Source organism: Pleurodeles waltl, chromosome 10 (assembly GCF_031143425.1).
Source record: "Pleurodeles waltl isolate 20211129_DDA chromosome 10, aPleWal1.hap1.20221129, whole genome shotgun sequence".
In the NCBI taxonomy this organism is placed as follows: domain Eukaryota; kingdom Metazoa; phylum Chordata; class Amphibia; order Caudata; family Salamandridae; genus Pleurodeles; species Pleurodeles waltl.
This window is the reverse complement of record NC_090449.1, coordinates 929,157,690-929,170,558: the sequence shown is the minus strand read 5'-3', so window position 1 is coordinate 929,170,558 and position 12,869 is coordinate 929,157,690. Positions and strand designations below refer to the sequence as shown.

The 12,869-nt window shown below is 42.4% G+C and overlaps 1 protein-coding gene across 6 annotated transcripts in view; it reads right to left on the bottom strand.

The window, feature by feature from the left end:
- The window catches only part of SNX13 (sorting nexin 13), a 587,891-nt gene that overhangs the window by 171,289 nt on the left and 403,733 nt on the right, over positions 1–12,869 (bottom strand). For 3 of the 6 annotated variants that reach the window (XM_069211703.1, XM_069211702.1, XM_069211701.1), the window contains exon 20: positions 7,865–8,040. In XM_069211703.1, coding sequence (XP_069067804.1) covers positions 7,865–8,040 — 176 coding nt within the window. The remainder of the gene's footprint in view (positions 1–7,864; positions 8,041–12,869) is intronic. The other 3 variants (XM_069211707.1, XM_069211705.1, XM_069211704.1) reach the window with 1 other exon arrangement.

Sequence of the window (12,869 nt, the reverse complement as noted above, 5' to 3'; positions counted from 1 at the left end):
CTGCGACTCGCAAATAGGAAGGGAACACCCCTTCCTATTTGCGACTTGGAAATGCATTTTGCGAGTCGGTTCCGACTCGCAAAATGCATTTCTGCATAGCAAACATGCATTTGCGAGTTTGCGAGTCGCAAACAGTTTGCTACATCTGGCCCAAAATGTCTTTTCTGTAAAGTGCAGGGTTCCAGTTAAAAAGGACTATGGAAAAACCCTAGATAGCTCTTTATTCAATGGATATCTGCATCATTGTTAAAAAACACTCCAAAACCGGGTGTAAACAGAAACGTAATGGTTTCTGCATCGGAGAATGATGCCTACATGTTTCAACCAAACCTGCCTATCTCTCCCTATTATTAAAGGAGTCTGAGTTAATCAGAAGGCATAAGACTCTCTTCTCTGCCTCTTTAGTTACTTAGGATTCCAAATAGGTTCCTAGCCCAGCCTCATCAGTCAAGAGCAACTAGGCATTTCCCTGTAGTTACACTTACGTCAGGAGTACAATGTCAATTTGTCACCTAAAGTACCTCTTCTCTGCTGTTCTGGACTGACAGGCAGGGAGTCTAAGCCCTGAAGAAAAATGAGTACCCATAGGGGCATGATGATGCCAAAGCGGGACGGATGTGAAGTGGAGCTGTACAATGTTACTTACCGAAGCACAAGGGAATTGCCAACAAAAGTTTCCGAAACCAATCTAGGGTGTTGGGAAATTTACAACGTGAGAAATATGCGGTTCGAAGTTTCAATCAGAATGAGGGATTCTTTCAGATGAGAATACTTTTACTGCATTATTCCACGACTGATACCAATTGCACAACAAATTGTATACAAACATGCCCCTTTCTCCTTTGCCTGCTGCCACTTATACTTTACCCATTTTTAAAACAAGAAACCAAACAAATGGACTTCACTGCCCATCATTCATCTCCCCAGGAATTGTCTTTTCTATACTTCCCAGCATTCCCCTCTTCAGTAAGTAACATAATTGACATCCTGCTAGAAACATCTTGAAAAGAAGCCAGACAAGAGGAATTCATTCTCCAACATTCACCTGCACAGAAAGTTCATTCACTGTATTTTTTCAGCATCCATCTCTTTAGGAAATAATATCACTTTATTTCTTCTCCCTACTTCAATCAAATGATTACGCCACCCCACCACTCTGGAACCACTAGCAAAGGTAATACACACACAAGAATGTGCCTTTTAAGCTTTGGACCAGATCCTTGTTCTTCTGCAAGCTACAAGTTAAGATATACTGATATGCCTCACCAACCACCCCATTATCACATACAGGCCTAAACCAGTGAAATAGTTACATAGCTTTCACACATCACATATATCCCACCTTATACACATCCAACTAACCACCAGACCCCCCAAATTCAAACTTATGCTCAATAATGCACACTTTGCAGAACTCCATGATCCGGAGACCACAGACCTCATTACCCATCAAAAGCTTGACACACTCCATCCCAAAATCATGGTACACCTTGCACAGACTAGATGCCCTTGTACCCACAGGCTATTACATCCACTGTGAGGAGACAGCACACATAAGAAGGGAAGAGGTCTCACTGTAATCCACAAGTCCTCCTGTTCCTGCACTCTAGGCAAGCAAGTGAAACTCAACTCCATGGAGATCCTCACATGCCAACTTCGACTCTCTGCAACTCAGTGAACCTATATTTTATGTAATATCAAGCCTCCTGTGTGGAACAAGGATTTCAGTAACAAATTAACAGTCTCTTTATCCCCTCTTAGGTCCAATCAGCTCATATCACCCGCTTGGGCATTTTCAACCTCTTAAACCTCAGGTACGCACTCATGGTATAGCACATCATCTAATTAACACACTTGGCATATATGTATCCGTCTCCTGGGAAAAAATGATGATGAGGAATACATTTTTAAAATGTTTTAGCTGTTAATTTTTAACCATGCACCTAAGACTGAAATAAAACCCCATGTCTAATTCGAATGATAGGTATTAGGGGGTAAAGTGCTTTTTGAAGGAAAGCAATTTTATGTGTTTTAAGGCTGAACATCTGTTATTTTATTTTATTTTTTCCCTTTTATCAAAACATTTTTTGTAATTGAATGTTGTTTTTGCTTTTATGGTTGAAAGTAACCGAATAAAGCTATGTGAGTGAGTGACTTAACACACTTCAAAGGTCACATTCTGAACTTCGTCCTCTCAACATCAACAACAACACAATGCAAACCACCCACATCTCTGGACTAGACTAATAAGCTCACCATCCCTAGCTCCCTGCTCTGTGTCAAACTGACAAACTGTGGGCACCCCAAAAGAGAATAATAAGCCTTTAGATGCTTCAAAGACTGTTCCATTGGGACCCTAAAGCTTCAACTAATCTCTCATCCTGCCAATTCTAACTTCTTACTTCAACACCCTTCTAAAGAACTTCAACACTTCTGGAAAACCATGTGAACACCCTGTAGGAAAGTACCATCTTTCTTGGCATGTTACCCCCATTTTTACCTGTATGTCAGAATGTTTTTGCCTGTCTCACTGCAAAAACATCCTCCAGTGCTCATAGTTTATGGCCTAATGTCTGTGTTGTGTATAGTGCTTAACTGTGTCACTGAGGCTCTGCTAATCAGAACCTCAGTGCTTATGTTCTCTCTGCTTTTATATTTGTAACTATAGGCTAGTGACTTCATTTACCAATTTCAATTGGCATACTGGACCCCCCCTTATAAGTCCATAGTATATCGTACCTATGTACCCAGGGCACTGGGGTTCCAGGAGATCCTTATGGGCTGCAGCATTTTTTTTTGCCACCCAAAGCTCAGACAAACCCTTTCACAGGACTGCCACTGCAGCCTGCGTCAAATAGAATGAAAGTGATAAAAAAAAAAAAGATAAAAAAAAAAAAGAAAGAGTTGCACGCCAATATCATGCAATAGTAACAACATATACATGTGAATGCACAGTTGAGGGTTATTATAAGGGATAAAGTACCAAGTGTGATACATTATAAGAATACTGCAAGCCACCAAGGAGTTCTGTGACCATATGGGGGAGAGATGTTGAAGACCGCATTCCTTTTTAATGTCAAGGAACTCTGGAACCCTTTATTCCTTTACAAGGTAATAGAAGTCTGGAACCTTTAGAGAGTAAAGCTCATGCCTCCTGCATTAGAATGGATAGGTGCTCCTCCTAGTGCTGGTCTGGTGTGGGAAGGGTGGGTGCAGTGGGGTACAAAGAAATGGTAGGGTATAACCACGACAAAAGATGTGGAGGCCCAATTTGTTAGATGGGATCGATCACAACGTGGGAGGAAGTACTGGATGCTGCCTCCCACAGGGATGTTCAGTGTTGCTACATCAAACTAACGTGGCTTGGAGGTTGTTGCCATAGGGGAGGGGGAGAGGGAGGACTGATGTCATGGATGACAAGTGTGCTGCCTGCTAGATGTCTGAACACATAGGGAATGAACCAGAGGTTCAACTTGCTAGTGGAAGCCTGTAGCACCAGAATCTTTGCAACAGACGGTGTGTAAGCAAAGCAGGAGCTGGCCCATGGCATAAAGCAATCTACTTATTCACTGGTGGTCTCTAGCAGCGTTTCAACCAAGTGTCATTTAAGGTATCCATAACTGAGTCATTGAACGGAAGCAATAGCTCAGAAGACATTGGTTGAGGTTGTAAAACCTCAAGGACCTTTGTCTTTACTTTAACTGAAGGCAGCTGTAGGTACCAGATCCCAGATACTTGTCTAATTACCACAGCAAAGGAAAGACTCTTCCTTTGTGGGCTCAAGAGACTAATTCAACCTTGCACCAGGAGACATATCAAACCTAGCAGCCTTTTGTAAGCCAATATAAAGGCTGTCATCATCATAGCTGGGGTTGTATCATCCCCAAACCTCATTTGAGTGGGTGCAAACCGAGGTCAGAGTTGGCGCTAAAAAGAAAGTGGAGCCTCAGGGCAATTTTGTGGTAGTGGTAGCATAGGTTCAGACTCAGGCTGGACCGGACGGGATGTAGCAGATTTGGAGCATGACCTAGGTTGTCACTAAATCAACACTGGTTTGGGGTCACACTGTCTGTACTGAATTCGCCTCTGATGGTAGCAACACTGATATCGAAGAAAGGACTGCAGTGCAAGTCTGTACCATTGTTGGGGATAAACCCGTGATAGGTCCACGGGCTTCTGCTGAAAAATTCATCAACATTAACCCTATTGGAGGCCCCTGAAGTTCCTTAGGGCCTGAAGACGTGCCAGAGGGAGCTGGCAGCATGCTGAAGATGTGCAGCACAGCCTCGCCCTATAAGTTGCAATCTGCTACTGCGCCGTAGCCCAACCCGGAAAGTAGGGGTGCAATGGAACAAGTGTTGGAATCGGCTGAAGACAGATAAGCACAGTGACCCTCTTGCACCTTCTCTGGTGAGCGAGAGTGGTGAATGACTTCAGGAGCAAGTCCACCCCCTCAACTTTGATCAGGAGCAGAACTTGTGTGGATTCTTGCGGTGTTTTGCCTTACAGAGCTTAGCCTTGCCATCTCTGGTGACCTTCAGGTTCATTTGGAAATAGTCTTCACAGGCCTTGGGGTCATGCGCCGAACCCAAACAGCAGCAGCACACCTTATGGGGGATCAGTCACAGACTTCCAACTGCAAGGTTTAAACCCTTTAGTTTTTAGTGGGGTGACAGGTTCCCTTGCATACTGGTATTTTTGTTGGGAAAAAAAGTTGCTGAGTAAAAACAAATCACTTCAAAAGATGAGGAAAAGGAGCAGAGCTCCGAATTCACGGTTGAACAAGCAGACAGAAAGGAACTGACATCAGCAAGGATGGGTGGCGCTTATTTGCAGCTCCATTTGCAACTTCCACAGTAGTAGACATAGTCGGTGTGGAGCGACATGATGCCACCTACCAGTGCACAGAAGGACTATTTCTTGAGTTTCTGGATCCAGTCTGGCACCTCAGGGAATTCACAGTGAGAAAACTGTGGCTAGTAGTATCCATCATAAGTAATTAGAAATGAAGAAGATAGTGTACAGTCATCTCCAAAAAATGGGCTGAGATGTAAAAGGTAGGAACGTTAGTAAATAGTGCTAGAAAATAGTAACTGCACTAACTATGATCTTCCACCATACAGGCTTCCAGACATACCAATAGAAAGGATATAAAATTTAGATAGAATGCCCCATTCCGCCAACACCCTCAGACCAGTAAGAGTGAAATATTGTCACCCTCATTCAAACAAAACACCTCCCCTAAATGTGTACTATATGCCAATATGTTTATAATGTATCACCATAAGAATACGAAAATGATGTATTATGACCTGACAGCATGAGTACTGAAAAAGTGGAATAAAATATGTTATATAGATGATCTAGTCCTTCTAACCGTTTCAAGAGTTTTGAGACTCCACATACCAAGACAACTTTGAAAAATGCCATACAATAGTGAACTGTTGCTGCAACGTTTCCCTAAACATTGAAAAAAGTGTTTTGTATATATTATATGAAATTTGAAAAATCTGTCTCTGCGACGTCTCATGGTCTATTAAGTTTTTAAATTTCTTTTCAAAGAGCAACATTAACTCAAGGATGGGCATTGTTGTTTATGCAATGGACAGCTACAATGTTGTCAAACGAACTAACAATACGTCATGGGTAGAAAATATTATGTCAGGGATTGTCAGAACGTCCTCAAGAATGCCATAGTATGTCCAAGGATGGGTCACTATTACATCAGGGGTATCCAGAATGTTGTCACAAATGTCCTACATAGGCCACGAATGGGTCACCACTATGCCAGGAAGACAGAATATGTCCATGAACGGCAGAGACTGTCTGGCTCTGTGAATTAGCTCACGTTACAATTGCTCGAGAGCTGTGTACAAGGTTCTCAGAGGTGCTCAAGTGAAGCAGGGTTAAATAAATCTACCATTCTCCCCAATACATGCTGACAAATGCTTTAAGTGGGAAGAAGTATTCTAAGACATCTGCACCTTTCCCTATTACAACTGGAAAATGAATAAACTGTCTGCCTCACTCCCACCATTTTCATGCCACCAAGGATGTAGATATTCCCAGGCATCTGAGTCTGAAAGAGAAAGGTCAATGAAACTATTAAAGAGTTTAAGCTCTAATGACTCTCTATGAAGGCACTGCCTCCTCATTCACAAAATTGGTCACCCCCTTTTCAGCAGTGAGAAGGGTTGGGACCGTTTCTGGAATCTGAGAAACAAATCATGGAACAACAGAGTCTGTACATGGCACTGTAGGTGCAAATATACCATGGGTAGCTTCTTGAACTTTACAGAAAATTAAGTGAATAGTACTAAGCTGGGAGCCAAAGATGGCATAATGCAGGATTTTGAGGTTCAGACAGCCTGGCGCTGATGTCACTGGCATTCTTAGAGATGCTGTCAAAGCCAAAAAAAACGCACAGGTAGTAGCATTTTCAGGGTTTATACTAGAAGGCCCCATGTGGTGAAAGGGATTTCAACTTTAATTTGGAAGTCCAGAACTTCTTATGTAAGGCCATAAACAATTTAGGTCTTATTTAGAGCTAGGCAGTCAGGATACTTAGTCAAAGCCGCAGCATTACAAGTCTCATAAGCTAGAATGCATTTGTAATATGGTGGAAATGACAGCTGCTGTGTTTGTGATGAAGTATCCCATCTCCCAAACTCTAAATAAGGCCCTTTGTCTTCTAGTGAATTCCTGTGGAAGCTTGAGCAAGTCTTGATGCCTGACTGTTTTAGGAGCCAGAATGCCTGTTCAAAATTGTACGAAAGGGCAGAAAACAAAGAGTAAAGGACTGGATGTTCTCTAGTTCCCAGCTTAAGGAAAGAAACAACATCACCAGTGTTGATTGGCAGCTTTATAGATCCCACTCAATTACTTTGCTTCCTTTGATGGCATAATGTAAGTTAGAGATTGGCACCGCAACTGCGTAACCTGGTGCCTGCTACAAGGAATTGCTGAAAATCTTCTGGATCAGACTGGTGGGGTCAGGTCGAGGAATCTGCTGGGTGGAGTTTCCATTACAATTATTCTTGTGTCTCACACATCTTTTCACCTACAGCTGCCCTCATCCCTCTAACAATTTAGAAAAGTACAAACCACTGCGTCCCTGCAGTTTGTATAAACCACCTCCCAGTATAGCTTTTTGTATCTACTGGCTAGGATTCCAAAGCTTCCTTAATGCTGCTTAATCTCCAGCCTATAGCCTTACAAAACAAAAACGAATTATTGAATACATACTGTGCAATTTCTTTGTAAAATGCACTATGTACACCCCTACATTCCTGTATTCCTTCCTGTGCATGTGAAGCTTCCTGCTGTTTTGTACATCTCCAAAATAAAAAGAAAGAAAAGACAGAACAGTTAATTCAGTCAGGAAGGAGGGGGAAGGCCTTACAGGATTTTAAGGAGTCCTTTTCTCTAATGTTTTACATGCCACATTAGTATCAGAAGATATTTAAGCAGGTTTTTGAGAAGCAAAATTAGAATGCCACAAAATCCTTAAAAGTGACCCAAAGCTCTATAAGAGTTTGTTAACATAACATCAACTTACATCTTTTACCCTCCAACATGAATAATACACATTCTGGCTGATGCACTGTAGGAATTCCAGGAAATGTAATTTCCTTTACTGGCAATTCACTTATAACTTCTTAGTTTTACATTTGTTTCTGTGGCGAATGAGTGAAATATTTCATGTTATACGGCTACTGCTTGTGTGTGGTACATGCATGTTACAAAGTTAACAAAAAATCTCAAAGTCTTCCTACCATGCTGTTTTGTACTTTATACACAGGTTTACTATGACAAATATATAAAACAATTAACGAACAGAAGCAACATCATTAAAACATAGTACCTGCTCAGTGATCCGCATGTGAAAGTCATGAAAGTCACTGTAGCGGCGATATGTCTTCCATGTTTCTTCCATGCCATCTATGGTCCGCCGATGTACTGTGATCGCATACAGTGCATATGTCTTGCCATGATCATTACACACTCCTGCCACAGCATATGGGTCACAGTCAGCATAGACTAGGTATTTAAAAAAATGAGAAGACAAAAACGCACAAAAAGCGGAAGGACAGAAGGAAAAAGACAATGTGAAATGACGAGTGCCTGAAATGACATGAGCAGGATAGCCAAGGGAAGCACAGGAAAATTATGAAAGAGGTAAAGAAAAATGGAACTGAAAGTGCTGTACTCAAAAAATCGAATCAACAATGCAAAATCGCTGGGCTGTGTTGTGATTGTAACATTTGGATAATAAGAGAACCATTGGGCTATCATTCACTGCTAATTCTACGCTTATAAGCAATGGTAGTTGTCCACACCTATTTAATCTGTAACCTAGCATATTCTTACTTCTAGGAAAAGAAGACCTCTACAGTTTGTAAACAGAAGAGATTCACCTGTAATAACCCTCAGAACTCACTTTTCATGTGGCTATTTATGTGATTCACTGCAGGATTCAACTAGGCTCGATAAGGTCTTGCTTCCAGTTAGTGAAGTCACCCTGCCCCATATGCTTGTGAGTGTCAACAGTCCCAACTACATACGCTCCCTGAAGTCCACAACACATCTCACAATGTGTATTTATAAAGTGCATGTTTATTCAGGACTTTGTGGCTAAATTACAGGTATCTGATAGGAAGGTAAATGGTATTCATTTTATTAACCTCAGAAAGATGAAAGACTGAGAACTTTCCAGAACCTGAACCTGTGATTTTGAGGTCAACACAGATATCTGCAATAGATGCATTAGTCAACTGAGCCATCAAGCCTGGTTCCTTTGTTCACTGGAGACAGCAGTGCTACTACAGTTCCTGCAGTGTGCTGGATGGCAACTGTTCTCCTTATACCCTTTTAGGTATACGGGTAACATTGCTCAGCTCTCTGCACCCATGTCTGACAGCAGGCTTATCAATGGCTTTCTTTTCAGCAGCAGTATTTACCGGGGCTCTTAGTAATTCATAGAGCAGAGTTATAGACAAACTATGTTCCAGGAAACCACATCTGCCATACAAGGAAACCACTAATACAAGGGGTGGGACTAGATGACAAGGGCAACCAATCCATGGAGGGAAAGACAAATAAGACCAAGACATGAAACGAAAAGGACAGGTCTTAATCAGGAGCAGGCGGGGACTTCAGAAGAGATAGGGATAAAAAGTGCAAACAATGTCCGTAATGGTCTTGTGCCTTTTAACAACAGAAGCAAACTGTGTACCAGCCACCCTTAAATTATATCTGAGAAGAGAGACTAGGACTGAACTGCTAGTGCCTTTATTTCTGAGATGCCGCCCTGTCCTGTGTTGGTCCAGAACAGCACTGGCTGTTTATGATGCTAGAGGGACCTTGTGCTGCGTGTCTTGAATAAAGAAACTCAGTGCATCCATTTTGCTTGCTTTATGTTTTTTTCCTCCAGATGGATGTTGCAGAATATCACAGTATCAATGTCATTTACTAGAAAACATTTTGCTATCCTCCTAGTGAATCAGAAACTAGAGATGGCTAAATTTAACAGTGGCAGTTATAGGAGAGTGAATGACAAAGCATGAAGTTGAAAGTGGACACTGGTAATGAGGGGAGCCTCTAAACTAACAATACTTGTGTATCTCCATATGAGTAGCTTCCTTTCTCTCAGACCAGGCTCACTTTCATTCCCAACCTGCTATGAGGGCTCTACAACAGTCTAGATAAAGGGTCAAACAAGCAGCTCAGGAAAGACCACTTCTATAAACTGAGCACAAAATAAGGAAAGTCCCCCTTACTGAGGACACATATAGCAATTTTTTGGCGACTTCAGAACGCACCTCACAAACTGCTTTGACTCCACCAGAATGGCTTCTACAGTTTTAGGGAGGATGAGAATTTGGATGCCACAGCAATTCAAGCAGCAGTATACAATCAACAGAAAAAACGATGTAGTGGAAACATGTCTGCTAGAAGGCTTTTCCAAAGGCTGCTGCCATGAAGCAGTGGAATTTCAGAAAACATTCCATACTGGAACTGTTGAAGAGTTGTATTTAGCTGTAGAAGCGTAAGCTCTAAGAAAAGTCAATGCAACTGCTCCACCCCAGGTTATATGAATATCTTAAAGTAGAACTGTAATGAGTGACAGGGGAGTACAAATTAAATCTATTCTCCTTTGGACAAAAACTGGTATTTTTCTGAAGCTGAAATATCATGGTTAGTTATCTGTCATGCATGGACATTCAATCACTTAATGAAAATGTGTCCTACCAAAGAGACTGGAATTAAAAGCAGTTTCAAGTATTCCTGCCAGTCCCAAAACAGACTATATAGCTCTTGAGAGAATCAGACTTAATGACTGCGTGATCCATGTGGAAGGTAAATTAATAACCCACAGTACCCGGTAAACTGCCAAGGACATTTAGGACATTTACATCATTAACACATGGGTTTTTGAGGTCATCAACATGTGGACGCCAAATATTAAATTGCTGAAAGGTGACCACACTTTCAAAGTTCAGGTAGTAATGGGCTGGAGAGAGACATCCATATGGGAAGGACTTAGTGTGCAACTTCGCGTATTTCGCTTTTAAACCTCACCGCTTGATACATGTGGCCCTCGCAAGGCTTTTTTTTAAGCCTACTTTTATTTGGTTATCTCATCAAGGCTTCAGCTTCATAGGTGCACTCCTATAGATATTTTAATACTTTTCAAATTAGGTTTTAATCGACAATGTTTAACAAGAAAATCTACCAAATGTCTCATCTCACTTTGATACTAATAACCTCTGGATGGAGTCCACCTTTTTAAAACTGGAGTAAAGGAGGTTTTTAGTGCTGGCAAACGTGAACAGTGGCGCAGCAAACTTTGGTCAAATTATCTTGGAAAGCTACCTAAATCAGTGTTGGTGAAAAATCACAGAGTTCTAATTGCTGAAAATCATTTTCCTGGACTGCAGGTCATTGCAGAGGCGAAGAACATGTTACTTACCTTTGGTAATGCACTATCTGGTAGAGACTACCTAGCTGATTGTTCCTTACTTTTGATTTTCCCCAGGCATCAGTCTGCATCCAGAAACTTTTGTTCAAGAAAAAACCTGTGCGCATACTTGGGTGGCTCCATTCAGTTATGTGTGGCGTTGTTGGCGCCGGAAGTGACGTCCCAATCACCTATACAGGCGCCACCCAAGCGCACAGGCATCACCTACTTTAATCACAAGTTTCCATGCCAGAAGAACAAAGCTATGACAAGAACTGGTGCATTTGTGTGTTCAAACTAGAGCCCCGAAAAGGGGTCACCCTGACTCTAGCAAACAAGTTTGCAGCGTGGGGAGGCATGGATGAGTGTAAGGAATCTGCAGCTAGATAGAGTCTCTACCAGCTAATGCTTTACTGAATAGTAAGTAACTTGTGCATCTAATACAGACTTCTAACTGCAGAGTCCTTACCTTTAATTAGATACCCAAGCCATATCCTCCTGGTGGTGGGCTGCAAATACTTTGAGACAACAGAAGTCCTGCAGGACTGAACGGGCAAATGCCCGTCCCTGCGGACCTGACTGCACAGGAGGCAGTGTTTAGCAAATATGTATAGGGACGCCCATGTTGCTGCCTGAAAGATGTCCAAGAATGGGATTCCAGGAGCTAACGCTGTGGTTCAGCTTTTTCTCCGGTGAAATGGGCTTGTAAGCCCTCTGCCAGTTGCTCTTTAGCCAGGGCGTGGCAGATCTTAATACAGAGAATAACCCAGTACCAAATGGTCAGTTTCTGTACTTCCCAACCCTTCTTTGGTCACTCAGACCCCACAAAGAGTTGGATGTCTACCTGGAACTCTTTTGTGCAGTCAAGGTAGAACAACAATGCTCTTTTTTGGGTCCAGTCAGCAGAGTTGCTCCTCACCCTTAGAGGGATGCAGGGGAGCAAGGAAGGTGAGAAAGGTGACAGTTTGTCCCAAATGAAATGGGGTCACCACCTTCAGAAGGAAAAAAGGCATGGGTGCAAAGCACTATCTTGTCTGGAATTCTTGTGAGATACAGGGACCTGCGGGAAAAGGTCTGTATCTCACTCACCCTCTGGGGTAGATGTTATAGCCACGAGAAAGGCTGTTTTGATGTTGGGCAGCCTGAGGGGACAATTGTGCAGTGGCTTTAAAGGAGCAAACATGAGGTAAGGGACAACTAGATTAAGATCCCACTGAGGCATGATAAAGGGTGAAAGGGAAACATATGTACAAGCCCTTTTAAAAACCTATTTAAAATAGTGGACTTAAACAAAGAGGGTTGGTCATGCAGCCACAGAAAAGCGGATAGAGCAGACACATAGCCCTTAGGAGTGCCCAGAGCAGAGCCCTTCTGGGCAAGAGAAAGAATGAAAAGAATAATATCAGCGAGCGAAGCAGAAAGAGGATTTAACAACTTATTTGTACAATATTTTACAAATCTTGCAAACGGCAGGTGTATACTTTTTGCAGAGTAATGCATAAATGCCAGGCTGCCAAGATAACATTACAGACTTCAAGAGGAAGGTCAACAGCTGTCAACTGTTGCCGCACAATCTCCACACATGAAGTCTCAGAGTTGACAGATTCGGGTGGAGAACCCTCCCCTGCTGCTGCGACAGAAGAGCCTCCAGAAGGGGCAGCCTGATGGGAGGATCGATGCTCATTTTCAGAAGCTCGAGATACCAGACTCTCTGTGCCTAGTCCAGAGCTAGAATGATGGGTCTGGTAGTTCTTGATCTTCTAGAGAACTCTGGGCAGAAGTGGTATGTGCAGAAAGGTGTACTAGAGGCCTGAACACCACTCGCGACAAAAAGCCTAGCCGAGCGATTGCCGCCTTGGAAACTCCAAAGCGCAATACTGCTGACGTTGCGCGCTTTCTTCGGAGGCGA